The sequence below is a fragment of the Phascolarctos cinereus genome, unplaced genomic scaffold (assembly GCF_003287225.1).
Source record: "Phascolarctos cinereus isolate Bilbo 61053 unplaced genomic scaffold, phaCin_HiC Scaffold_5;HRSCAF=322, whole genome shotgun sequence".
In the NCBI taxonomy this organism is placed as follows: Eukaryota; Metazoa; Chordata; class Mammalia; order Diprotodontia; family Phascolarctidae; genus Phascolarctos; species Phascolarctos cinereus.
The window spans coordinates 247,756,125-247,783,125 of record NW_027555958.1 but is presented as its reverse complement, the minus strand read 5'-3'; the positions used below and the strand labels follow the sequence as shown (position 1 = coordinate 247,783,125).

The following is a 27,001-nucleotide window of genomic DNA, read 5'->3' as shown; positions in this document are numbered from 1 at the left end:
ACAATGATCATACCCTGCTAAAACCATCTTGGCAGATGGGCTAAACCAGGTTGACAGTAACTGACTGGTCTCAAATCCATTGGTGAGATAGGAGGATGTCTTACCCAAGAATGTGAAGATTTACCCCAGTGGAACGGAAAGATGAGAACAATTTATTCCAGTGGCCATGAAGGCAGCTGAAGCAGGTACTATGGAGTACTTAGAGCTTGATCAGATATCGAAGACTCCAAGATCATCCATTGCATTTTGGGCCATTGCCAGTTTTCCTGACTTTTGCCTTGCCACTGTACTGAGATGATTCTGGAAGACAGAGTGGTTATAGAATTTGGAACTCAAAACTTTAAAAAAAAAGTCTTAAAATTGTTTTAACATGTAATTGGGGAAAAATAAAATATTACATAAAAAAAGAAATTATCACTTAACTTCAATTGCCTTGCCCCCGAGAGAGAGAGAGAGAGAGAGAGAGAGAGAGAGAGAGAGAGAGAGAGAGAGAGAAAGTAAAGCTGATGACTTCATACAACTCTGCTTCACTTAAATCTAAATCACTCAAGAGTTAAGACCCCATGATATATTGGTCCTCTTCAAAATGAAGGACAAATGACAACAACAACTATATGTCAAGCACTGTATATTCAAAATAGATTGAAGATAATTTTTCGGGAGGAAGTACTAGTAACTAAGGGGATAGAAAAGGTTTACCATGGAAAGTGGTATTTGGTCTGATCCTTGAAGCAAACTAGGGGTTCTAAGAGGTGGAGGTGAAGAGAGAATGCATCATAGAGATGGGGGATAACCAACGCAAAGGCACTGAGATGGAGGATAAAGCGTCATTTATGAGGAACAATGAAAAGGCTGGTTTGGTTGGATGTGAAGGAAACTAATATATGTTAAGGCTGAAGAGGTAGGCTGGGGCCAGATTATGAAGGGCTTTAAATGCCAGACTGAGGAGTTTATATCCCAGAGGTAATAGGGAGCCTCTGGAGAACATAGAGTAGGGGGGTGACATGGAAAATCACTTTGGCAGTTATTTACAAGATAGGTTATAGTTTGGAGAGATGAGGCAGGTACACCAATTAAGAAACTGCTGAAGTAGTTCAGGCAAGAAGTTAAAAGGGCTTGAACAAGGGTGGTGGCCATGTAAGTGGAAAGGGCACAGACAAGTATTGTGGAGTAGAAATGACAAGATTTGGCAACTGATTAGATATGTGGGAGATAACAAGTGGAGGGTGACTTAGATGTTGTTAATTTGAGTGACTGGAAAGATGGTGGCACCTTAAATAGATATAGGGTTTGAAGAAGAGTGGGTTTTGGGGAAAAGTTAATGAGTTCTGGACATATTGAATTTGAGATGCCTATGGGAATCTAGTTCTAAATGTCCCATAGGCAGTTTGTGATGTGGGACTGGAGCTTAGGAAAGAGATTAGATCTGCAAGTCATCAGACTAGAGATGATAATTAAACCCACGGGTGCTGATGAGGTCACCAAGAAAGAAAGTATAGAGAAGGAATAGAAGAAGACCCAGGACAGAGCTATACCTACTGTTAAGGGGCATGATACAGAATGATGAGCCTATAAAGGAGACTGAGAGGGAGTGGTAGACTGCTGATTAGAAGGAGAACCAAGGGAAAGAAAGCAGTGGCACAGAAACCCAGAGAAGATAGAATGCCCAAGAGTAGAGGGTGATTAAGAGTGTCAAGTGCTGCCCACAGGTCAAGAAGGACAGAGAAAAGGCCACCACATTTCACAATTAAAAGATCAGAAGACAACTCAAAGACAATAATCTTCCTAAACGTTCCTCCTAAGTTTTGTCTTCTCCTGGCTAAAGAAACTGAGGATAGTATATTGATCCTTGTACAGCATAGTTTTGAGTACCTTCACTATAGTGATAAATGTATTTCCTTTTGGTCTTTTCTGCATGTTGTTTTTTTTTTAAACTGCTTTAAAGACCCTCTTTTTCTTTTTGTCTTTCTTCCTTTTTTCAAGCAATGCTATTGCTAGCTTCCCCTTTCCCTGAAAATAAAAAAAAATAAAAAATAAAAACACTTCTTTGTAACAAATAAGCATAGTTAAAATAAATCTACACATTTTCAATGTCTAAAAATATATGTTTTGGGGCAGCTGGGTGGTGCAGTGGATGGAGCACCAACCCTGGAATCAGGAGGACCTGAGTTCAAATCCAGTCTCAGACCAGACACTTGACACTTACTAGCTGTGTGACCCTGGGCAAGTCACTGAACCCCGTTGCCTAGCAAAAACAAACAAAAATACTGATGATCACATTGCCAATGGGCATAAACAGGCCTAGAGCTGACCCCTCAGAGTTAGTTGACAGACTTTATCATCTTGTGAGAGATGGTTTTGGGTCCCCTGCTTAAGCACTACCCGTACCTATCCACTAGGGCTCAGACATAAACCATAGAACCCAGGTGACCCTGGTTTTCTACAACTGAGAGGCAAAGGAACAAATTATCCAGGGATGAAGTATAAAGCCAGAAAAGAAGCCTCAGGGGAGACTTAATAACTGTCTTAAGGTATTCAAAAGGTTATCATGTGGAAGAGGGATTAGACTTGTTCAGTTTGGCCACAGAGGGCAGAATCAGGACCAATGGCTGGATGTTGCAAAGATTCAAATTGCAGTTTCAATTTAAAGAAGAACTTCCAAACAATTAACACTGCCCAAAAGTGAAAGGGGCTGCCTTGGAAGGAGGAATTTTCCCCCTTGCTGGAGATCTTTCATCAGGGTTTGGATGGCCACTTGTAAAGTATGCTATATTGGAAGGTTCTTTTCTGGTAGAGAGGTTGGGCAATCCTTCAGAGATTCTGTGAGCTGTTATTTCCACTGTGCATTACCACCAAATTCCAGTCTCAGCTTCTGTGCAAAGGCTGTTCCTTTCAGTCTAGGCACTAGATACTCGATTAAAACCTTACCTGTGCCAATCTTATAGCTTCCCTATCTTGCTGACTGAATAAAAAGGGCCACACATATTCTTAATGCTGTCTCCTCACATCTCTCTCTGCCTCTTAAAAAATATCTCCCTTTGTCCAAGCTGTCGCTTTGTCTAGCTGTTTTTCCCCCCATGCAGCCTCCTTTCTTCCCCTGCTTTTCTCCATCTAACCTTGCCCTCCCCCACTTTGCCTGGTTCTTTGCACTACTCTCTCCCCAGCGGGGGCTGAGAAGGCTTGGAAGAGGGGTATGGGACTGGCGTTGCCATGACCACCACAAAGCCGGCAGCTGGTCGGGGCAGCTGCTCCCAGGATCCTGTGCTGGGACTAAGCACCGCCCTGACTGGACAAAGCCAAGGAACCGGGAGGCCCTGGGGCCCCACGGCAGGCACCCCCCCCTCCAAATTCAGGGCCCAAACAGAGAGGACCCAGGGGATCCCTGAGCCCAGCCACAGGTCAGAGGTGGGGGAATGAATGGGTGAGGGATCTGGGGGTTGGAAATAAGGACTGCAATTTGGACGTCCCTCTCTGGGAGGAGGGACAGACAGACAGGGAGGGACAGACCGAGTGACTGCCTGGAAGAGAAGGGCGGAGGGGAGAGAAGACTGGGGATCGGGAAAGGAGGTGGCAGGAGTGGGTGGGAGGGGAAACAGGCCATAGAGAATAGGGAATGTGAAATACAGTTTGGGTGTGGGGAATCATGCTGGGGAAAGGGCTGGGGGTTGGGAGTTGAGGTGGGTAGGATGCTACCAGGTTGTGGACTTTCTGATCTGTGTGACCTCATCTTCCACATCAATATCCTTCATCTTCCTCCTTTTTCCTCTTAGTCTCCCTGTCTTCTATGTCTTATCACCTCCTTTCTAATTCTAGTCACGCTTTCTAATTCCCCTTGTTCCTCAGCTTGTATGTTTCTCCATCTTAGCTATTGTTACCCTCTCTCCCTCTCCATATATGTTTTACACTCTCTCCCCCCCCCCCCGGTTTTTTTCAGTCTCTCACCTTTTTACTCTCCTCTCCTTCCAATCATTCCTTCAAAGGGTTACTAAACTAATCTTGCTTTTACATTGAACTGGCCATGTCGCTCCTTTGCTTCAAACCCATCTATGGTTCCCTATTATCTACAAAGTTCAATGTCCTTAGTATTCAAGAACCTCCATAATTTATTACTGCCCATCCACCTTAGCCTTCTTTTATACTACTTTCCTCCCCTCCCCCTCTGTGCTTTTACTCGAAGGGTGCTCTATGCCCAGAATGCTTTCCCCTCGGTTAAATTCTTCCTCATCCTTTAAAGTATAACTTAATTGTTGCCTCATCTGTGAAGCCTTCTCTGTTTCCTCCTCTTATTCCCTGCTCCCTACATCAGGGAGTTAATTCCTTTTTTGGATCTCACATCTTTGTTTTCACTTCTCTCATCTTTAACTTCACTAAAGTAATTTTGCATTTATAGATATTTGTGTATGTTTTATCTCCTTATTAGATTGCAATTTCCAGGAAAGCAGGTGCTTTTTGTGTTGACCAGCACCAAACAGTCCTCTGAAATTTAATATAATTCTCTTAGCCTTACCCTATTTCTCCACATCTGTCTTCCTCAGTTGTTCCTTTGCTCCTTCCTCTTTTATTTTCCCCACTTTTCTTTGGGGCCCTCAGACTCACCCCTTCCTTCTTTCTCACCTTTCTGTTCCTCAGCCTCTTCTCTTTCCTCTTTCCTTTCTCTCTCTCTCAGTTTTTTACCTCCCCATTTTAGTGTCCCTCAAACTCCTCTCCTTTATCTGTGGTCCTTATTTCATTTTCTTTCACAGTAGGACCAAAGCATGTCTCAGTGATCCAAGTATCAGGCCTTCCCAGTTTGGTTACTACCAAGCCCCCCTATCCCCCAAATACCTTTTATATGAAGGCTCCTTTGCTCTCTGTCCCCCCAGCTGTTTTCCTGCTTCTCCCCAGAGCCAGCTGCATCTCTAGGAGGAAATCTAGCCCATTATGGGCGGTCCATCCAGGCCTGATCTTTCCTTCTTCTTGATGTTTCCCAACAGTGGTTGGGTGGTCTACTGAGCTGGGAGCTTCATTCTCCTATTGCCCCCTCCCCAGCCTTCAGCTTCTCCAGCTGCTCTCCCTGACACAGCTGTGCTGTCCCCCATGGGCAATAAATTCACAGATTGCTGGAGTCACAGGACACCTCATAAATCATCTAGTCCGATCATCTCCTTTTACAGATTGGGAAACTGAGGCCCATAGAGCTCCTCTAGGTATGACTTGCCCAAGGTCACACTGCTAGTCAGAGACAGATCTAGGACTTTGGACCTACTTAGCACAGTGCTCTTTTTGCTATTCTGCATTGCCAATTGAAGCTCACTGCCTGGCAAGATAAGGATAGCCAAGGACATGGGAACTCTTGGAAAATAAGATGTAGCTGTGTGGAATTGGAGAAACATAGGGTCCTTGGGGGAAATGAGATGATACAAGACATGAGGGCTTGTGGGGAGAGAAAAAGGGCCTGGGATGATGACATGGAATCATCTAAGATGGGGGTAGAGAGGGGTCTCTAGGGAGAGGGGAATGAGGACACCAAGATTCTCCATATGGGCAAATTGGGGTCCTTTGGCTCCACTCTGGAGCCATCTGTATTCCTGGGCTCTCCCCTCTCCCGCCCCTGAGAATCTCGGCTCCAGTCTAACATTCCAGTTGGCTCCAGCCTCCTTTCCCTTGTCACTTGACTCCGCTTGGCGAAGCATACTTCCCCTTCCCACTCTCCCCCCCTCCCCAGGCTGTCTATCCCCAGTCCCCTGGCCCTAGTCTGGGGTGCTCTGGAAGGAGCTGAGTGAGCACTTCAGCCCCGGGACTGCTAAGGGACCGAGGCCAGGCTAGGTTTATACTCTTCCTGGGCCCCAGATCTCTCTTTCTCACCTTGACCCCTCTCTGTCTGGCACTGCCTTATCATGAGCCCAGGGTCAATATTGGTCTGGAGTGGGGAACATCTCAATGGAGCGTGAGGGGCTCAAGCTCCATTCCTGAAAAGTCTGGCTCTGGCTTTAGGTCTTCCCTCACTGGAGTTTCCCTTTCTCTTGTTGCTGCTACATCTGCCTGCCAGGACTGTAGTCATCTCCAGCCCCCTGGAAAAGGAGGATGGGGGTGGAGGCTGAGGTGTGGTTACCTATTCTAGGACCTAGCCCCTCCCTCCTGCTCAGGTCCACCTCCCCTCCTCCCCGCCCCTCCTTGTCTGGCCTCTCTGGGAACCCACTTTCCCCATCTGCCTGCCGATCTCTTCTCTGGAGCGGTATGAATGCTTTGGGTGGAACACATAGATAGGGTGGGAAGGGGGTATGTATGTCTATCTGTGTTTGTGTATGTTATGGAGTTTGTGTTCAGGTATGAGAGTGTCAGCCTTTTTATGTCTTCCTGTCTGCTTTTCTGTACCAGTTTCTGATCGGAACTTTACAATTATATCTTGGGATTTGTTATCTCTGTGTGCCTCTTTGAACAGGTGTGAACTTTTCTCTGATTACGTAATTTTTCAGGGAAATATGTATCATGGTATGTTGGTGTAGGATGGTGTATATGTATCAGTGTGTGAGTGGGGGGGCGGAGAGAAGGTTTGAACCTGGTTAAGGTGAGTGTCCAGGAGTGTGGCAGAATGGATCTTCCCCACTTCCCTCTGTGTTCTTGCCTCTCACCTTTCTCTTTGTGTAGTCCAGTTAGGACACTGCCTTTTCTCTGCTTAATTCTCTTCTTTCTCAACAATTATTCTTTACTTGGTGTGTTTCTCTCTCTGTATCTGTCTTTCTCTTTTCCTTCTCTTGCTCCCCTGGCCCAGGGTTCTATATTTAGACAGGGCACTCTGTAAATGTTGAGATCCTGGGGCTACCATGAGATACTTCTCCCAGAAGCAGTGACTGGTTGGGCTTGCTGGGGTCAGGAGGCCTGGATCTTGGTCTGGAGGGAAGCAGAGGTAAACCGGGACATAGGGAATAGACACAAAGGTACTTTACTTGATTGGAGCTGGGACCTCTCCCTGTTTGGGGAGTGGTGGTGGTAAGAGTTGGTAGGGTAGGAGAGTGGAAAGGTTAGTTGACTAGTAGACTGATACTTTCATCCGTAAGGGAAGCTATAGTGTGAAATGATGTTAGATGAGATTATATGGCCAGGAGAAAGGACGCCCGCAGTCCCACAGAAAGGCAAGTAGCTAGGAAAGGGACAGGCAGGTGGGACATTGTGCCCCTCCCCCACTGGGTGCTTTTGGTGTGCTCAGTTCTAAGCTGGGCCTGCAAGAACCTGCTCCTTCCCACCTGCCCTGGGGGCCTCTCCAGCTCACACCCCTCTTTTGGAACAGAGCCCAGAAAAGGAGGAGCCAGAAGGAAGAGATTACCTCTTCTAGCCTGGCTCTCTGCCTTTGACACCACAGCTCTAAGTTCACTGTTTGGGGGAAAAGGGGAAAGTGGAAACATTAGAGAGAAGAGCAGCAAAGCTATAAACACGGGGTCTAGGTGGGGTTGGGGTGAAAATAAGTGTATTTTGCGAGCTGGGTGCAGTGCAGTAGAAGCCTACAGGGAAGTGGGGGAAGGGAGAGGAGGGGCTGGGGAAGGGAGTGGCCAGTACAGATGAGAAATGAAATCAGTGGAGTGGGAAAGGAGTCCTAGGGGGCCAGGGAAGGGCTACAGCAAAGGGGGCAGTGATGAGAGAGGGGTATAAAAGTAGTGGAAAAGATATAAAGCAAGCGCAGAGAATTCTGGGGTGAGGGGAGATTTAGGAGCTGCAGATGGCAGTTTAAGAGAAAAGAGAGGAAGAGGGAATAGGGATAAGAGAGAAGAAAAAGGTAAGGTGAAGGAAGAAAAAAGGAAGGCAAAGAGGTAGCTGAGTTGTCGGAAGAGGGTGTTTGCTACTTGGGTCCTGAGAAGCTCCCGCTCTTGGATACTCTCCCCAGAAAAGGCCCCCCAACAGCTGCTCCTGGGAGCCACCTCCTGACACCCTAGCCTGACTGGCGCCTCCCTCTCTGGATTCCCTCCCTTCTCTCCTCCCCCACCTCCTGCTTGGCAGGGCCCAACTACTGAAGAGGCTGGGCTATCAGAGGCAGGAAGCCTGGGTCTTCCAGAAAGAGGGAGAAAAGGTAGGGAGTGATCAGGAGGACATCGTGGCGGGGAGAGCAGAGACCTGGGTCCGAGGAGGGAAGTTATAGCCAAAGGGAAAGGGTCTGGGATTTGGGACACAGGATGCATGTTGTTTCTACTTGGTTCAATTGAACTATTTCAGTCTAGCTTCCCTGTCCCAATCACTACCCTTCAGATTAGTTCTCTGTCCCACTAAGAGAGCCCTTGTGACTTTCAAGACAGAGAATGTCATGGTACTGTCTTTCTCTGCTGCAGACACATCCTGGAACCTCTCTGGGGGGGTAGTTCCTCAGTGTTCAGCATTCATGCCATGCCAGGGCATATTCAGCTTTTGAACCCCACTAAAATGCCACCCTCCTTCCATTCCTCCAAGGCAAGAACCATTTTGCACTCTGGTAATATTTAGAGCTGGAAGGAACCTTAGGCAACATGTATATTAGAGATCATCAGATACAACTCCAGTTTTCTATAAAAGAAGAAAGTGAATTTGTTAAATGATTTGCTCAGGGTCACATAGCTAGTAGGCATCCTAAGGAAGATTTGAACCCAGGTCTTCCTGACTCTAAGTCCAGCACTGCATCTACTAAACCACACTAGGAATCATCTGCATAGGGTTGGTATCCGAACCCATGAGAGCCAATGAGGTTACCAAATAACAGAGTATAATGGGAAAAGAGGAGGGCCCAGAATAGAGACTTAGGATAGATACTCCTTTAGAGAGTAGGCACGACATGGATAATAATCCCTGGGGAATATCCCTGGGGATAACTCCTCTCCCTAAACTACTTTCTTTTTTTTTTTTTAATTTTTTTTAAAAAAATTTTTAGGCAATTGGGGTTAAATAACTTGCCCAGGGTCACACAGCTAGTAAGTGTCAAATGTTTGGACTGAGGCTGAATTTGAACTCAGGTCCTCCTGACTTCAGGGCCGGTGCTCTATCCACTGCACCACCTAGCTGCCCCCTTAAACTACTTTCAAGAACATATACCAAAAATACCCCAAACCAAACAAACAAACAAAAAAAGCCAGACTGAGCCTGCACCTTCATAGGCCTAATGTATCCACCAATAGCCCAGTCATACTCTAATAATCTGCATTAGGATGATGGTATAATGGTTATACTTAATACTCCTTAATAAAAGGATTTGTTCTGTGAGGTTTGGAGTCAAAGGGCTGCACTTGAGGATCTGGAGGGTCACATGTGGCCTTGAGGGTGCAGGTTCCCCAACCTCAGACCTCTACCCCTACCCCTACTGTAAAGTATCCATACACTCACTGTACATGTGTATAGGCTAGCCCCCCAAGCGTTTCCCGAGTTCCAACTGATCAGAGCAAAGACTGGCATTTCTGGAGGACTTGGAGATTGTTAAAGCAGGAGTTGTTGGATTTGAGGAAGAAAACAAGAGGAAGAAGTGCAAATGAGGAGAAAACAAGGTTTAGTTACTTTTCTTGGTGACTTTTCCTTCCAGGTTTCTCTTCTTTCCCCACCTGTTTCTTGGGCCTATAGTTCTTTACTGTACATGTACTGAGGGGCTGAAGCTCCTTATTCTTGGGAACTGATATGTCTTGGGTATCTCTACACAAATATATAAATATTTGTGTACAAGAGATATTCCCTTTACTAGGATTTTATTGCTGTTCATGCATCTGCTGTTTTATTATTCCCTTCAATATTTATCTCTTATTAGCTTATTAATAAAATCAGATTTGCTAAGAAAAATCTGATTTGTGGTTAAGAGTTGATGTCAGTATGAGAGTATGGGAGTGCATGTCTCTGGATTTGTATGGGTTTGATGTGTGGATGTGAGAAGGTTGTAGTGGGGTCCAAATGAGATGACGTATGAAAAACACCATATAAATATCACGTCATTATTTTTATTATTATGGCATGTCACATGAAGATGTAGCAATGCATGAGTCTTCAGACATGTATACCTATGATGCTTACCAGATTATGTCTGTATGCATATGCAGATCCACATGTGCTTGCCTGGTGCTGTGTCTATCCCTCTGTTTATAGTATGGATGTGAATCTGAGCAAGTGTGTGTATACGGAACTATGTGTGTCAGTGACTAGGGGGTGGGTGGTTGGAGTGGAAGATGGCAGCGTGTCCTCATCCCGGGATATAATTGGCTTTTGGGTTGACAGGAAGGGTTATTCTGGGGCGGCTCTGTCTGAGAGGATCTAGGTCTGAGTCGGTGTCTCCACTCTCTAGAGAGAGATGGAGGTCATTATAGGTCTCAGGATTTCTTGTTCTTGGTGTCTGTATATAAGTCTTTCTGTGTGTCTTTTTGAATCAGCCTCTCTGTCTCTGTCTTGGCCTTTCATTCTATGTGTCTCTTGGTGTTTTTCTCTCTGTTCTCTCTGCCTTCTGTTCTGTGTCTCTGTATCTCTGCTGGGGGCTCTGTCTCAGTCTCTGTCTGGTCTTGGCGCCAGCAATGACTCACCCAGGGCTGGGCATGAAGGTTACTCAAGGAAACAAGGGCCCTGCTGTTCCCAAGGGATGGGGGTGGAGAACAGGACCCAGGAATCCAATATACAGAACTCCTGGGATTCCAATGGCCTGCTCACCTCTCCTTGACTCTCCCTTTTCCCTAGCTTATGCTCACCTCAGGAACCCAAGCATCCTGCTTCCTAGTCCCTGCCTCTGGCTCTCCTCCTACCACCCCCACCCCCTCACCCATCCCCTCAGCTGCTGTCTCAGAGCAGTGGGGTTTCAGCTGCCTCTTACATTCCTGCCCAAGGGCATTGTGGGAGCAGCTGAGGAAGGACAAAGGAACAAGGGAGTGTCCCTTCTCCCCTCTCCTCCTACCTCCTGGGGGGAACCTAGGGGAAACTCTCTTTAAACCTTTCCCCAATCTCCAGGACAGCCAAATTTTCTTCAGCTCTGGATTTCTCCCTAAGAGACAGCTGTCTCTCAGGATGGGGAGGGGGGAAATGATGAGGGGACAGGATGTCTGGGTCCCAGAAAAAAAGTAAGAACTAATTGGATAGAACTGGGAAGCCATGGTACTTTCGGCTTGAAGGAAGTAGAAGTTAGAAAGTGCCTGTGTTCCTAAGAGAAATAGGTGCTTGCAAATGAGACAAAATGTACCTGAAGGGAGCAAGAGCTAAAGAGAAAGGCAGGAACTTGGGAGCTTCAAGTCTGGGGACAGAGTGCTTGAATTCAATGAAGGCTAGGAAGTAGAAACTTAGAGGGATGGCTGTCTAGGACGTTAGTGGGGAGTGGAGAAAGTGGGCTCCAAAGGTAGGGATTAAAAACTTCTCTCTTTTTTTGTCTTTTTGTACTATTTCTCTTAGCTCTCCATTCTTTCTCCTCTCTTCCAGCAGAGATGCTGTTCCCTCCACCATAGGGCTATGGGATCTGGAGCCATGGGGCTGCTTATCCTGTTGTCTTTGCTGCCAGTGATACTGATAGCAGTTGAAAATGCTGACTTGGAGGGACACTTTGACCCTGGTGAGGAGGCTAGATATCTAGTTCTCTGAGGGGAGAGGATCTCTGGAGAGGGAAATTTAGTGTTACTCATTCCTGTTTCTATCTCTTATGTCCATTCAGCCAAATGCCGCTATGCCCTGGGTATGCAAGACCGAACCATTCCTGACAGTGACATCTCAGCTTCTAGTTCGTGGTCAGACTCCACTGCTGCTCGACATAGCAGGTACCCTCATTCCAATCAGGAACTAATAGTTTTTCTATGACTCTTCCTGTCTGTCTCTAACTTTCCTCCTCCAGACTCTTCTTTTCTTTTGGAGACCCAATCGAAACCAAAAGACATTTTAGTAGGTTCACTAATGCAAGAGACCTCACAGTAATATCATGGAACCAAGGAGCATTATGATAACAGTAAAACTATAATAGGGGAGCCCATCCAGTAGTAAATCTGTCCCCAGTATTCCAAACACTAATAACCCCCTCCTTCCTCCTTCCAGATTGGAGAGCAGCGATGGAGATGGGGCATGGTGTCCAGCAGGGCCTGTGTTTCCAATGGAATCAGAGTACCTGCAGGTGGACCTTCGACGGCTACACTTGGTGGCCCTAGTGGGGACCCAAGGACGACATGCTGGAGGGTTGGGCAAGGAGTTCTCTCCTAGTTACCGACTGAGATACTCCCGTGATGGTCACCGATGGATGGACTGGAAGGACCGATGGGGCCAGGAGGTGAAGAGAGGCAGGGGAATAGAATGTGATGTGGAGGAAAAAGACAGCTAATAGAGAAGATTGGGGTCATAGAAAGCATACATGATATCTGGGAGCAGGAGGACAGATTCTGTATAGTGGAGAGGTAAAAGAGTCAATTGAGTCAGGAAAAGAGAAGGTAGAGTTGGGGAAAGGAATAGAGAATAGAGAAAAATTGTAAAGTTGGAAGATTTTAGAGATCATCTAGACCAGAGGTGTCAAACATGCAGGCCAACAGGCCTTTGGCCAGCACTCCCTAGTGCATTCCTACAATAGAGCACAGATAGTGTTAACTGGTGGTTTTCTAAGTCAGTATGCAGCCAGCAGGGATCTTTATGTATGGTTTAGTGACCTCCCATTTCTATTTGAGTTTGACACTACTGATCTAGACCAATGCCCTCATTTTGCAGATGAGGACACTGAGGCTGAGAGAGATGAACTGGTTTACCCGAGGTCATGCAGCTAGTTGGAGGTAGATCCGTGTCTCTTGACTCTCGGTCCAGTATTTCTTTCATGCTTTCCTCCCTGCTCTGAAATCTCTAGGTTGGAGATGGGGATCAGTGAGCAGATAGTATGGGAATTAATTTGAGCCAAGCACCTGGCTTTCCCATCCATTCTATCTCTGAGCCCTTCTCATCCCTGCTTCCCCACCTCCCACTCTAGGTGATCTCAGGGAATGAGGACACTGGTGGAGTGGTGCTGAAGGATCTGGGACCCCCCATGGTGGCCCGTCTCGTCCGATTCTACCCCAGGGCTGACAGAGTCATGAGTGTCTGTCTTCGAGTGGAGTTATATGGCTGCCTCTGGAGGGGTGAGTTCAGCACCTCTCCCTGGGGGACCTAAAACTTGGGTTTCTTGTTTTAGAGAGAGCCCTAAAACCACTATGTTATGTCCTCAGGGAAGAAAGGGGTACTAAACTTCTCATTTACCACCGGGAAAAGACTGAAATTACCAGTAGCCACATCAGTGGGCCAAATGGAATGGTTGTGAAAAAAAAACCACTGCAATGTACCAATCAAGGAGTGGTTTAAAATGCCTACTACGTGTCACATTGCTATGTGCTTGGGATACAAAGACAAAAATGAAACATCCCACCTGCCCTCAAGGAGCTTACACTCTTTGAGGAGAGACATCCTAACTATAGGCAAAATACATACAAGGTAATGGGGCTAGGCAGTGCTTGTACTTGGTAGGATCAAAAAGAACTCATGTAGGGGGTGGCTGGAGGCAGAGGTAAGGAGGGAGATCATTCCAGGTATATGGCACAGACAGTTTGTGCAAAGTCAGGGAGATAGGAAATGAAAAGTTGTGTGAGAAGATCATTAAGATCAGTTTGGCTAAATCATGTATAGTAAGCCTGGAAAGATCAATGATGGATAAGCTAGAGATGATATTTTTCCCACACTCAAGAAAAAGTTGTAAACACTGTGGATTCCCCTCTCTAACCCCATTTCCTTCCATTTTGTCTCAGATGGACTGCTCTCCTACACAGCCCCTGTGGGACAGACCATGTACCTGCCTGAGACTGTGCATCTCAATGATTCAACCTATGATGGACACACAGTTGGCGGGTGAGAGAGGCAGGTCCCTGGAGATGTAGAGCTAGGGCTTTGAGGAACAGCAAGAAGGAAGGAAGAAGCAGGGATGAGATTTAGGGCCTACACTACTGAAATTTAATGTGCTTACTACACATTTTTTTTGTAAAAGGGATTTTGTTTTTCTTTCATTCTCAATGGGTGGAAAGAATGGGAGGGAGAAAAGGATTTTTGCTGATTGAAAAAAAAATAAAATGCAATTTAAAAATAGTCGGAGCCTAGTTTGAGGGAGGGAGAGAAACTCATGGATGAGGTGAAAGTGAAAGAGGGAGCAGGAAACAAATTGAGGAGAGAGGAAAATGAGGGTTAGGGGGAGTAGGTCCAGGGCGTGTGGAATTTTTAAAAAGCTATGGACAGGAGATGAAAAGACTGTTTGGTCCACAGGGAGTAGAGATAAGCCTTAACATTTGAGGGATGGGACTGGAGCTGGAGATATGGAAACAGTTAGAGTTCTGGGCCCCAGGGGCCTGAGCTCAAAGAAGGGTGAGAGTGTTAGGAGACATTCTGGTTCTAAAAACCACCACTTTCCTCCCCAACCCTAGGTTGCAATATGGAGGCCTAGGCCAACTGGCAGATGGTGTGGTGGGGCTGGATGACTTCAGGCAGAGCCAGGAGCTGCGAGTGTGGCCAGGGTATGATTACGTAGGATGGAATAACAACAGCTTCCCCAGCGGCTATGTGGAGATGGAATTTGAGTTTGACCGACTGCGGGTCTTCCACACTATGCGGGTGAGAATTCTGTGGGTGAAGCCCAAACAGAGAGGACATAGTGGCCTTGGTGGGGGTGGGGGTGGGAGGTGAAAAAGATATAAAGAGATACCATAACGGGGAGAGATTGCTTTGTTACTATCTTGTTTCCTTTCGTCCCTGCTCAGGTCCACTGTAACAACATGCACACCCTGGGAGCCCGGCTCCCTGGTGGAGTGGAGTGCCGCTTCAAGCGAAGCCCAGCCACAGCCTGGGAGGGAGAGCCAATATATCAAGCCTTAGGAGGAAGTCTAGGGGACCCCAGAGCCCGGTCTGTGGTTGTGTCGTTGGGGGGCCGCGTAGGTCGATTTCTGCAGTGCCGCTTCCGTTTTACCGGGTCCTGGCTGCTCTTTAGTGAAATCTCCTTCTTTTCCAGTAAGTTTCTCCCCAACAATACCCTTCATTCCCAGACGCATTTGTGGTGGAGTAATACTGTTCATGCCTCCTGCCTATTGTCTCAGATCCTCAACATCTGGCAATTTCTCTTCCCTTTGCTTCTTATACAGTGACATCCCACACTGTCCCCAGTCTCCTTCCCCAACTCCCTTCCTCTCTCACTATCTCAACCCATGTAGTTCTTTTGTGTTCCTTTATAACTCATTCCCCTGTTTCTCCAAGGCCATCTGTGTTCCTGGTTATCCCTAACACCCTGTATTGTTTGTCAGTCAGCCCAACCCCCACCAGTTTTTCCTGTGTCTTGTCTTTTTTATCAGTTTTGCTAGCAGTTATCCTCATTCTTGTATCTCCACAAATCTTTGGACCACGCTCCTCAGTTGTACCCAATATGTGTCTTCTCTGTCAGGCTGCCTATTCATTCTTTTTGACTCATCCTATCCTGTGTCTCCTCCATCTGTCTGTCTTTCTCCACTCCAGACTTCCCCAACAGCCTCCTCTCAGCTGCTTCAGAACTCATTTCTGATCCTTATGTTTCAAAAGAATGTTTTGTTCTCATCTAACCCATCTTCCCCACATCTTTTCCTTTTCATCTCTCCTCTCCTTGGTTACCTTTTCCTCTTTACCCAACTCCCCCTTCTCTTTCTATTTGTTCTCAGATGTTGTGAATGAATCTTCTCCAGCTTTGGGTGGCACCCGACCACCTGCCCCTTGGTGGCCCCCAGGCCCAGTTTCTACCAACTTCAGCAGCTTGGGTAATGTCCCTGTCCTTCCTCCTTCCCTTTCTCCCTACTCCTTGAATTTAATCCAACAAATATTTATAAAATGCATCAGATTGTGCCCTTGAGATATAAAGACCAAAAACCAGCCTCTGCTCTAGAGAAGCTTACCTTATGCTGGACCACCTGAGCATTGGATTGCCTTTTCATCCCTAGTCTCGAGCTCTGACTTTTTTCTCCTTCTTCTTCTCTCTGCGCAGAACTGGAGCCTCGGGGGCAGCAGCCTGTGGCCAAAGCAGAGGGCAGCCCCACCGCCATTTTGATCGGCTGCCTGGTGGCCATCATCCTGCTTCTGCTGCTTATCATCGCCTTCATGCTCTGGAGGCAGCATTGGCGCAGGCTGCTTGGCAAGGTGGGCAAGGCTTTGGGAGGGTCCAGGATGGGTTTGTGTCTTGAGGGAATATAAGGTCCAGGAATAAAAGGGAATGAATGGGGAGGAAGACAAGACGAAAGGTGGGAATAATAATAACAGCAAGTATTTATAAAGTGCTTTTCATATGTTGTCTCATTTCATCCTCACAACAGCCCTGTGAGATAGAGGCTATTATTGTAGCCATTTTATAGATGAGAAAATTGAGGTTGAAAGAAAGGTTAAGGGATTTGACCCAGTGTCACATAGCCAGAAGGAACTGAGGAAGGGTTTGAACTCATCTTCTTGACTCCAAGTTCACTACTCCAACTAGCTGATGGGAATAGTTGGTAAAGCTAGGATATAACCTAGGTGTGCTTTGACTCCCAGGCTCTCTCATTTTCCCCCAACTCCTGCCAGGCTGAGCGACGAGTATCAGAGGAAGAGCTGACAGTTCATCTCTCTGTCCCTGGGGACACTGTCCTCATCAACAACCGTCCAGGACCTCGAGAACCACCCCCTTATCAGGAACCTCGGCCCCGTGGGAACCCACCTCATCCTGTTCCCAGTGCCCCTAATGGCTCTGGTATGACCTTCAGAGGGAAGGATTAATGCCATCTGCCCTTACTCCTAGATCTCTCTCTCTCTCTCTCTCTCTCTGTCTCTCTGTCTCTCTGTCTCTCATTGTCTCTGTCTTTACCTTCTACTTTGCTTCTTCTCTGTGACCTCCTTCAGGTTGTCATAATTCATCCCGTTGCTACCCTGGGTCCATCTGTGTTCCTGGTCACCCCTTATACTCTATATTGTTTGTGTCAGTCAGTCCCACCCCCACCAGTCTTTCCAACATCCTCCTTGTCTTTGTGTCTCCCCTACTCAACTCTTTGGACCATATTCCTTGGTTGTACCCATTATATGTCTTCTCTGTCAGCCTGTCCATCCATTCTTCTAGACTCATCCCATCCTGTGTCTCCTCCATCTGTCTGTCTTGTCTTCTTGGTCTCTACCCATCCCTTGTCTCCTCCAGAGTCATAACTAGTTTGGGGCAACTCAGGCTTTGCCCTTGGGCACCAGAAATCAGAGGGTATAAAAATTTAACAGTGGAGAAACCACAATAGTAACTAGTTATCCCTCCTGCTCAAGATAACTTTGTATTAATTACTTAACATTATTTTCATATCATTGACTTAAAAAATGATCTCAGGGCATATAATTCATGCTGCTTACCTGGGGCATATGCAAGTGCTGCTCGCCGCTTGCCTCAGGCACCAAAAATACCAGTTAAGGCTCTGGTCTCCTATTCATTTGTCCATCCCCTCTGGTCTCACCCTATCCTGGTGTCTCCCCCACCCCTCCTTCTCCCGACAGCGATGCTGCTCTCCAATCCAGCCTACCGCCTCCTCCTGGCCACTTACGCCTGTCCCCCCCGAGGCTTTGGCCCCCCCACACCCGCCTGGGCCAAACCCACCAACACCCAGGGTAAGCCCCATCATCCCCTGGGCTCCCCCAGGCTCCCCACTCCACAGTGGCGTGGGAAAAAGACTGACTCTTTATGCTTCCTTTGCTCCCAACCATGTCTTCTTCTGCTCTCCAGAGCATTGGAGGAGAAAACTCTTGCATCTTTAGCTCTCCTATATTGTTTTCTGCCCTTTTTTGAGGTCTCTCTCTAGAGTAATGGAGGAAAAGACTCACTTGGATTGAGTTCTTGGCTTTCTCCTTTTCTTTTTTCCTTTAGCACATTCTCTTTAGCTTTTTAGAATTGAAGAGGAAGGTGGTTTCACAGCCTTAACTTTTTCCATCACTTCCCATTCCTCATCTTTTGATTTCCCCCTCTCTCCAGAGCTGCATAGGAGGAGGCTCTACCACCCCCAGCATTCCCCCTTTCCCTTTATGTTTCTTCTCTATGGAATTTCAGAGGTGAAGGTTCTCAAATCCTATACCTTCTCTGTCCCCTCCCACTCCTTTGTGTTTGCTTTGTTGTCTCTCCCCAGCCCCCTTAAGCTTCAAAGAAAATTCTCTAACCTGTCTACACTTCCTCCCATGTCTAGATTCCTTGTTATAGGATTTGTAGAGGAAAGGGTTCTTCTATTCTCTGTTCCCTCTCTGTGCCCCCCTGCTGTTTCTACTCTGTCTTTGGGGCTGGTGGGTTGGGATGGGAAAGGTTTGGGAGGGATACTGAAATGGTAAAATCAGAATTGAAGGGCTAGGAGGGGAGGGCAGTTGAGTGAGAGGAAAATCTGGGTAGGGGAATTTAAGGTTTAGAAAAATGTGGATGGGGAAATCTCCCATCCTGTCCAGTTAGATACAGGGGTATCTTTTCTGCTGAAAGATCCTTAGGAAAGAAATCTCTCTGATCTTCAGAGGTTACCCTGTTCTATTGTCACATCCCCCTTGTAGTGAAGTCAGATCTTCATCCCACCTATTTTTTAGCTTTAGACTGTCCTTTGAGGGTAGATGAAAAACAAGAAAATACAAGACATGGAGGATGTCTAGGTTCTGTTCACCTGGGGAAAGCAGGAGGGAAGGGGGCTAAGAGCACCTATGCACCTTTGTGGGGAGGGGGAGTATGGCTACCTACCTCTGAACTGTGCCACTGAAATCTGGGGCTACTTGAGCCGCTCTTAATGCCTCTCTCTTCTGCCCTACTCCCCAGCCTGCCACGGAGACTACATGGAGCCAGAGAAGCCATGTGCCCCGCTGTTGCCTCCACCCTCCCAGAGCAGTGTCCCCCATTATGCTGAAGCTGACATCGTCACTCTACAGGGTGTCACTGGGGGAAATACCTATGCTGTCCCTGCACTGCCTCCAGGGGCTACAGGTGATGGCCCTCCCCGAGGGGATTTCCCCCGATCCAGGCTCCGCTTCAAGGAGAAGCTAGGTGAAGGCCAGTTCGGGGAGGTGAGGAGGAACTCAATTCAGTTCAATTCAGCAAACTTTTATTAAGTTCCTGCTGGGTGCAAGGCACTGGAGATACAAAGGCAAAAACAAGAAAAAGACCTGCCCTCAAGGAGCTTACATTCTACTTGGGGGATACAGCAGGTACACAGATAAGTAAATACAAGGTAATTTGTGGAAGAAGAGAGTATGAATAATTGGGAGGACCAGGAAAGCTTCACAAGGAAGCTCACACCTGAACTGCTCTGTGAAGGAAGCTAGGGATTCTAAGTGGTAGAGGTAAGGAGAGGTTACTGCAGGTGTGAAGGTGGACAGCTGGGCTCACAGATTGTGCAAATGCAGGAAGGCAGGAGATATTTGTCTAGTTTAGGGAACAGCTAGTAAGCCAATTTGGTTGGCACATAGAGTGGGTAAAGAGGAGTAATGCCTAATAAGGCAGGAAAGGTAGGTCTGAGCCAGATGATGGAGGGCTTGAAAGAACAGGCCATGGGGGTTGTATTTTATCCTACGGGCAAATAGAGAACTTTTGAAGCAGGGGAATGGCATCATCAGACCCATCCCTTAGGAAGATTCTTTAGGAAGCTGTGTAGAGGAGAGATTGGACAGGGGAAAGACTGCAATCAATGAACAAATTAGGAGGCTACTGCTACAGCCTAGGAATCCTAGCCTGGGTGGTAGGTGATAAGAACCTGAACTGTGATAGTGGCTGTGCAAGTGGAGAGAAAGATATGGATTCAAGAGGAGCTATATAGTTAGAATGGGCAATGTTTGACAATTGAATGGATACAGAGGTAAAGGAGAGGAAAAATCAAGATGACTGACATTACTCTCTACCTTTCCTTTGACCTCAGACCTCTAACCCAAACCTCCCTCTTTTGAGTGATATTAGCACTAGAGTAACCACCTTTATCTTTCCCTTTCAACATCCTGTGCAATGGCAGCTCTACAATAGATGATGGTGATAGCACCTCACATTAGTATCGTATAATTCAATTTTCAGCAAGCTTTCAGGTACATTTCCTCATCTTTATAACAACCCAGGGAGGTAGGCAAAACAGCTACTATTAAGACCATTTTACATATTGTGATTCAGAGAAGTAAATTGCCCAAAGTCACACAGCAAGTAGGTACAGCTAGGACTGTAGCTCCTAGTCAGTCCATTATGCCAGTACTGCTTTTCTTGACTCCATGACCTCTTTGATCCTTGCAGTATCTCCCAGTGACCTAGCTTTCTTCTTTCCCTCGCCTTCACAGGTGCATTTGTGTGAGGTGGAAAGTCCCCAGGATCTGCTCAATCTGGAGTTCCCCCTCAATGTGAGAAAGGGACGCCCCTTGTTGGTGGCTGTCAAGATCCTTCGCCCAGATGCCACAAAGAATGCTAGGCAAGACTATTGAATGCATTGTGGGGCTTGGGATGGGTTGGTAGAGGCAGGGGAGAGGCTGCAGGGTGAGGAGAAGAAGGGATTGATTCTGAAGGGAGGGGGTAGAATCTAGAAGAAGGAATTCATCAATTTGATTAATTCCCTTATGATCTGGGAGATGGAGAGGGGAGTGTTAGAAACTGCCCTTTCTAATCTTCTCTATTCTCTAGGAATGATTTCCTGAAAGAGGTGAAGATCATGTCAAGGCTGAAGGACCCTAATATAATTCGGCTGCTAGGGGTGTGTGTACAGGATGACCCCCTCTGTATGATTACTGACTATATGGAGAATGGTGACCTTAACCAGTTCCTCAGTGCCCACCGATTAGAGGACAAGGCTGTAGATGGCAGCCCAGGAGATGGGGGAGCCACTCACGGGCCCACCATCAGGTAACCTACCCCAAGGCTAAAGCAAAAAAGGAGCTAATGAAATAGCCCTTGCCTTGCTGACCTCGCCCCAACCACCCACATATATACATCAACCTGAGGCTATCCCCTAGAGTGATCTCTAGTAGAACAAGGCAGGGATCATTGAGTTAGTAAGGATTTATGATGGAAGGATTTATAACAGGGCTCTTAGCCTTTTCTGTGTCATGAAACCTGTTGGAATTTTGGTGAAGTCTATAGATCCCTTCTCAGAATAATATTTTTAAATAATTGAAGGAAATGCTAAATTTCAGGTTAATGAAAATGTAATTTTTTTCTCATCTAAGTGCACAGATCCCCCTGAAATCTATCTGTTGACCCCTTTGGAGTACCTAGAACCCGGGTTAAGAACCTGTGATTTTACAGAGAGCTCCCAGACAGGGCAGAGAGACGGCTAAAGTTTCAGGCTGGAGGTCTGCTCAAAGGCTCTGGGAACAGGTAGACTGAAGGGACATTTAGAATTGCAAAGGTACCAGGACCTGACCACCATATTTCCCTGTCATCCCTTCCCTAATCTCATAGCACAAGTCTGGAACCCTATAAATAGCAACTTTCTATGGGTGGGAGTAGGTAGATGATTTGGCATGAAAATCCCATCTGGCCCTAAATGTAAGCAGTACCAGTGAGTGGGTCATACCATCTCTTCACTGGAAGGGAGCTGGACAGTATAACTTGAGCAACCCTCCCTATCCAGCCTGGTTTCTAGGGACTTGCCTCTCTGATGCTGGGATCCTGCTCCCTTCCAGCTATGCCATGCTGCTTCATGTGGCAGCCCAGATTGCCTCTGGTATGCGATACCTTGCCACACTCAATTTTGTGCACCGGGATCTAGCCACAAGGAACTGCTTGGTGGGTGAGCATTTCACCATCAAAATCGCTGACTTTGGAATGAGCCGAAACCTCTATGCTGGTGATTATTACCGTGTGCAAGGTCGAGCTGTGCTACCCATCCGATGGATGGCTTGGGAGTGCATTCTTATGGTAAGGAAGTCCCTTGGTAAGTAGAGAGAAGAGAAAGAGAGGCAGTAAGAGATTTGGCCAGGGACCTGGGTTCTAGTTTAGACCCTTGAGCAAGTAACTTCTCTCTGGGTCTCAGTTTCCTCATGTGTAAAATGAGGAGGTTCAACTAGGTGATTTCTAAAATCTCTTCTAGCTCTAACATCCTATTTTCCTAAGTAATTAGAGAAAGGGGCTAGTCATTGGGATTGATTACAGGGTTACAGCAGAGATAATCAAGAGAAATGGAGGGAGGGAAGAGGGAAAAGTCAGAGTGTGAGGCTAAGGCATAAAGCAGTGAAGAGATGGGGAGAAGGTAGAATCAGGAAGAAGAGAGCCTTAGGACAGGAAAATGGTTAAAGGACAGGAAAATGGTTAAAGGCAATGGGGGAAGGGAAAGGGACGATGGCAGCATGAGGGGAAGGGTAAAATCCTTGGGAAAGATGGGCCGTTAAAAGTGAGCAGGGTTTTAGGAAAGGATGGAATCATGGAAAAAGTTCTCCTCATAGTGAGGAGACCCAGGAAGACAAAGAGTGTGTGAAGGACCAATGTGTTTAGGGAAAAGGTCTTGGGATCTTCTGTACTAAATTCCCATCCTGACTAATCCTTTTTCCTACCCCTCCAGGGAAAGTTCACAACAGCCAGTGATGTATGGGCCTTTGGAGTGACCTTGTGGGAGGTGTTGATGCTGTGTCGAGCTCAGCCTTTTGGACAGCTTACTGATGAGCAAGTCATTGAGAATGCTGGGGAGTTTTTCAGGGACCAAGGCCGGCAGGTAAGAAGTTGGCCTGGGGTAGGAGAGGAGGATATGAGTGCTTCTGGGGAGGTGGGACTTATGCTGGAGGGGTGGAGGTTTCGTGGTGACAGCACCAAATTTGGACCTGGGTTTGAGATCCAGCTTTACTATTTTGCCCGTATGATGAATTTGCTCAAGTACTGCTTCCTCTGATACGATCTAGGTGTACCTGGCCCGCCCTGATGCCTGCCCTCTGGGACTCTATGAACTGATGCTTCAGTGTTGGAGCCGAGAACCAGAGGAACGACCCCCTTTTCCCCAGCTGCACCAATATCTGACAGAAGATGCCCTCAATATGGTGTGAACCTTGGCCCCTACTCTTCTTTTGTCTACCCACCTTCCTTGTGTGGCTCAATGATGGGGACAGCAGCTGTACCTGGAGAAGAGGGTACAATTCTTCTGGTTCCATCACCCTACTCCTAATTCTTTTGTCCATTCCCACATCATCTGGTCCCCATTCCCATGATTTCCACTGTGCTATCTCTCCTCCTTTCCTGCCTCTTCTCTGTTAAGCACAAAGCTATCCCAAATGGAGGCAGAGGAAAAGACTGATCTCAAGCAGGCTGTGTCTGTTGAGGGAGGTGGAGATTATATGATCGCTTCTCTTTTTTGGCCTTTCTTTTATAACCCTTTCATTTTTCTCCTTGCATCTCTTTCCTGGTCTGTTTTTCCTGTTCCCCACCCACCCAGCTGGCCTTGGGATTGGGATTTCCTCTGACCTCTAGCAATCCTCAAAGTGAGGGAGGGCACATATTGGGCAGACACTGGATGTGGCTCATTGGGGCAACTGGGCCCCACTGGAAGACACTGGTTCCTGGAGAGATGGCTGTAGCCCCACCAGTCCCTCTCTCGCTGTCACACACTGGACACAACTGGCTGAGAATTTGGGGGCTAGGGAGGACAGGAAGTAGGGGTGGATATCCTCTGTCACTTCCCCTGGAATTGTCCCTGGGCTCTGTCCCTCACCTTTTTCCATCTCCCAATACACTGGACTTGGGGGTTGATTCACCCCTACCTCTCTAATTGTTCTCATCTCCCCTACCCTCCTCCCCCATGCTGTAGATAGTGCTTGTCTGAGTCTGTAAGTTTCTTTGGAGTAAATATTTTGACTTGGGGGAAGTGGGGTGGGGGGAGGTAATGTATTTGGCCCCTGGGTTAGATGTCTTTATTATTGATATTGCTTTGGGTTTTCTATAATCACTTGGGGTTTGTACATTGGTGGGGAGGGGAGAGACACAGATTTTTACACTAATATATGAACCTAGTTGGAGGCAATTTAATCCCCTGCAATAGGCAGGTAATAAAGGTTGAGTTTTCCAAATGTGTCCCATGTCTGATTCTTGGGATCGCTACGAAATCCTCCTCACGCCCCAATTTCCTAGTCTTTATTTCCCACAATGTCATGCACTTCTCCTAGCTCTTTTCCTAAGAGGAGGAAGGAAAGAAGGAAACAAGCATCTATTAAGCTCCTACTATGTGCCAGGTAACATGTTAAGCAAATTCACAAATATTATCTCATTTGATCCTCATGACAACCCTGAATAATTATTATCCCATTTTACAGTTGAGGAAACTGAGGCCAATTGAGATTAAGTGACTTGTCCAAGGTCACACAGCTAGGAAGTGTACCAGACTACATTTGAATTCAGGTCTTCCTGACTCCAGGCCTGGCTGTGCTTCACCACCTAAGAGAGTTTTCCATTTCCAAGAGGGGAAGGGAAAAAGGGACTGAGGCTTTTGTAGGAGGGAGAGACAACCAGAAAACAGACTCTCTACCAGATGAAAATCAGGAAATGAAATACAGAGGGAGGTGTAGGAAGTAAATCAGGGAGTTGCCTAGGTAGTGCTCAATGCAAGAGGGAGGTGTAGGAAGTAAATCAGGGAGTTGCCTAGGTAGTGCTCAATGCAAAGCAGGTCCTGTTTGGTTTGAGCTGGAGAGAGACTGGATAGAAGAGAATCAGAGAATTTTAGAATTGGTAGAGACCATTTTCTTACATCTAAATTGTTCAGTAGGTGAAGACACTGAGAATGAGAGAATTTAAAGCCTATGTCCACACAGCAACCGGCAAGACTAAGACAGACCCATACCTCCCAGCTCCCACTATAGCACTCTTTCCATCACATGACCATAAGACAAATACCTTTACTTTGTCCTCATTCCTTCTTGCCTCTTCCAAGAACTCGCTCAAGCATTTATCCTGATTATGCATTGTGATGATACAAAATGTTTACTTTGAGTCTCCTCTACTGGGTCTTTAGCATTTGCCTGAAAACACTTAGTTCTTCCCAGGCCTAATAAACAAAACCAAAGCTAAATCCTTCCTTGATCTTTTTTAGCCTATTCATGGTAATAGCTAGCATTTACATAACACTTCATGACTTTCAAAGCATTTTATCAGTATCTGGTTTGGTCCTCATAATAACCCTGAGATATAAGTGCTGTTATTATCCTCATTTTACAGATTAGGAAACTGAAGCAAACAGGTTAAAGACAGCTGGGAAGTGACTGAGATCATATTTGAACTTTAGTCTTCCTGACTCCAGGCCCAGTTCTCTAGCTACTGTGCCACACAGCTGGCATTTTATTGCTTTCTCCATTTTATTGCTAAACTTTTCTTTCTCCTTTCTCCTTTTCCCTCCTCACTAGTGGTTTGCTTTTGACCACTGCCTCCTTCAGTCCCACCTCCCTTCTATTAGCCCCTTCCCTTTTCTTCCCCTTTACCCTTACTACTTCTTCCCTCCCTTCTATCTCCCCTCCCTTTCCCCCCTCTTTTCCCTCCTACTGTCTATAGGGTTAGTTAGATTTCTATACCTAACTGATTATGTTATTCCCTTCCTGAGCCAAATTTGATGAGAGTAAGGTTCAAACAATGCTCATCACCCTCCCTTCTTTCCCTCTGTTGTAATAGGTTTTTGTGCCTTTTCCTGTAATGTAATTTACCCTTGTCTGCCTCTTCCTTTCCTTTTATCTCAGTACATTTTCTTAGATCAAATTAATCCACTTACTTGGATCCATTTAACCCAGTTGCTTAGATTTTATTTTATCATTACATCAAAGTCAACTTATACCCACCCCCTTTATGTATATACCCCTTTAACATGGTGTAATAACAATACAGTTCTCAAGAGTTACAAGTGTCATCTTCCCTGTAAACAGTTTGCCCTTATTAACAACACATATTTTTCTGTCCTGTTTACCTTTTTATGTTTCTCTTGAGTCTTGTATTTGAAGATCAATTTTTCTGTTGAGCTCTGGTCTTTTTATCAGGGAGGTCTGGAAGTCCTCTATTTCATTAAATATCCATCTCGTCCCCTGAAAGATCATGCTCATTTTTGCTGGGTAGTTGATCCTTGGTTGTAATCCAAGCTCCTTTGCCTTATGGGAATATTATATTCCATGCCCTATGGTCTTTTAATATAGAAGCTGCAAGGTCTTGTGTAATCCTGAATGTGGTTCCATGATATTGAAATTGTTTCTGCTGGCTGCTTGCAATATTTTCTCTTTGACCTGGTAATTTTGGAATTTGGCTACTATATGCCTTGGCATTTTCAATTTAGTATCTCTTTCAGGAGGTGATTGGTGGATTCTTTCTATGACTATTTTACCCTCTGGATCTAGGATCTCAGGGCAATTTTCCTTTATGATTTCCTGAAAGACACTGTCCAGGCTCCTTTTTTCATTGTGATTTTCAGGTAGAGCAATAATTTTTAAACTCTCTCTCCTGGATCAATTTTCCAGGTCAGTTGTTTTACCAATGAGGTATTTTACGTTTTCATCTATTTTTTAATTCTTTTGTTTCTGTTTGACTGATTCTTGCTCTTTCATAGAGTCATTAGCTTCCATTTGACCAATTCTAATTTTTAACAAATTGTTTTCTTCTATTAGGTTCTGTATCTCCTTCCTCATTTGGCCAATTGTATTTTTTTGGGACTTGTTTTCTTCAGTGTATTTTTTTTCCAGTTGGCCAGTTGTATTTTTTAAGGATTTGTTTTTCACAGTTAATTTTTGTCCTTCCTTTCCAAGCTATTGACTGTCTCTTGCATACCTTTTGTTTCTTTTCCCATTTTTTCTTCTACTTCTCTCATTAGACTTTTAAAATCCTTCTTGAGCTCTTCTAAGAAGGCTTTTTGGGCTTCAGACCAGTTCATATTCCCTTTTGAGGTTGCAGATGTGGATTTGTTGACAATGTCCTCTTCAGAATTTCTTCCTTGATATCTTCACTCTTCCCATAATAAGAATCTATTGTATGTTTCTTTTTGCTCATGGTGCTTGCTTATTTCCTGGCCTTTAAAGAGACTGAGCTCTCCTGCTGGGGAGCAGAGGGCATTGACCCAAGCTCCTTGTGTTGGGAGCCTAGGAGTCTGGTCACTGGCTTTGTGTGCTGTGG

At 46.1% G+C, this 27,001-nt stretch overlaps 1 protein-coding gene across 10 annotated transcripts; it reads left to right on the top strand.

The window, feature by feature from the left end:
• The first annotated feature begins 3,262 nt into the window (after positions 1-3,262).
• On the top strand, positions 3,263-23,938 carry DDR1 (discoidin domain receptor tyrosine kinase 1). 10 transcript variants are annotated; one of them, XM_078155496.1, is made up of 18 exons: positions 3,263-3,398; positions 11,374-11,500; positions 11,600-11,702; positions 11,974-12,202; positions 12,884-13,031; positions 13,692-13,791; positions 14,358-14,544; positions 14,691-14,937; positions 15,615-15,710; positions 15,935-16,086; positions 16,474-16,669; positions 17,449-17,559; positions 18,734-18,978; positions 20,230-20,357; positions 20,567-20,785; positions 21,568-21,802; positions 22,443-22,592; positions 22,777-23,938. In XM_078155496.1, the coding sequence occupies exons 2-18, from the start codon at positions 11,401-11,403 to the stop codon at positions 22,915-22,917; spliced, it is 2,787 nt and encodes a 928-aa protein (XP_078011622.1). In that variant the 5' UTR covers positions 3,263-3,398; positions 11,374-11,400; the 3' UTR covers positions 22,918-23,938. The 10 variants fall into 10 exon arrangements, with proteins under 10 accessions (XP_078011622.1, XP_078011623.1, XP_078011621.1 ...); XM_078155497.1 differs by having other exon boundaries at positions 11,371-11,500; XM_078155495.1 differs by lacking the exon at positions 3,263-3,398 and adding an exon at positions 6,131-6,214.
• The last annotated feature ends 3,063 nt before the right edge of the window (positions 23,939-27,001 follow it).

Excerpts from the sequence above, each read along its gene's own strand:
- DDR1 (XM_078155496.1), top strand. The coding sequence starts at position 11,401 with ATGGGATCTGGAGCCATGGGGCTGCTTATCCTGTTGTCTTTGCTGCCA. Across the intron at positions 13,792-14,357 it reads GATGGACACACAGTTGGCGG|GTTGCAATATGGAGGCCTAG; the intron begins GTGAGAGAGGCA and ends CCCCAACCCTAG. Across the intron at positions 14,545-14,690 it reads GGGTCTTCCACACTATGCGG|GTCCACTGTAACAACATGCA; the intron begins GTGAGAATTCTG and ends GTCCCTGCTCAG.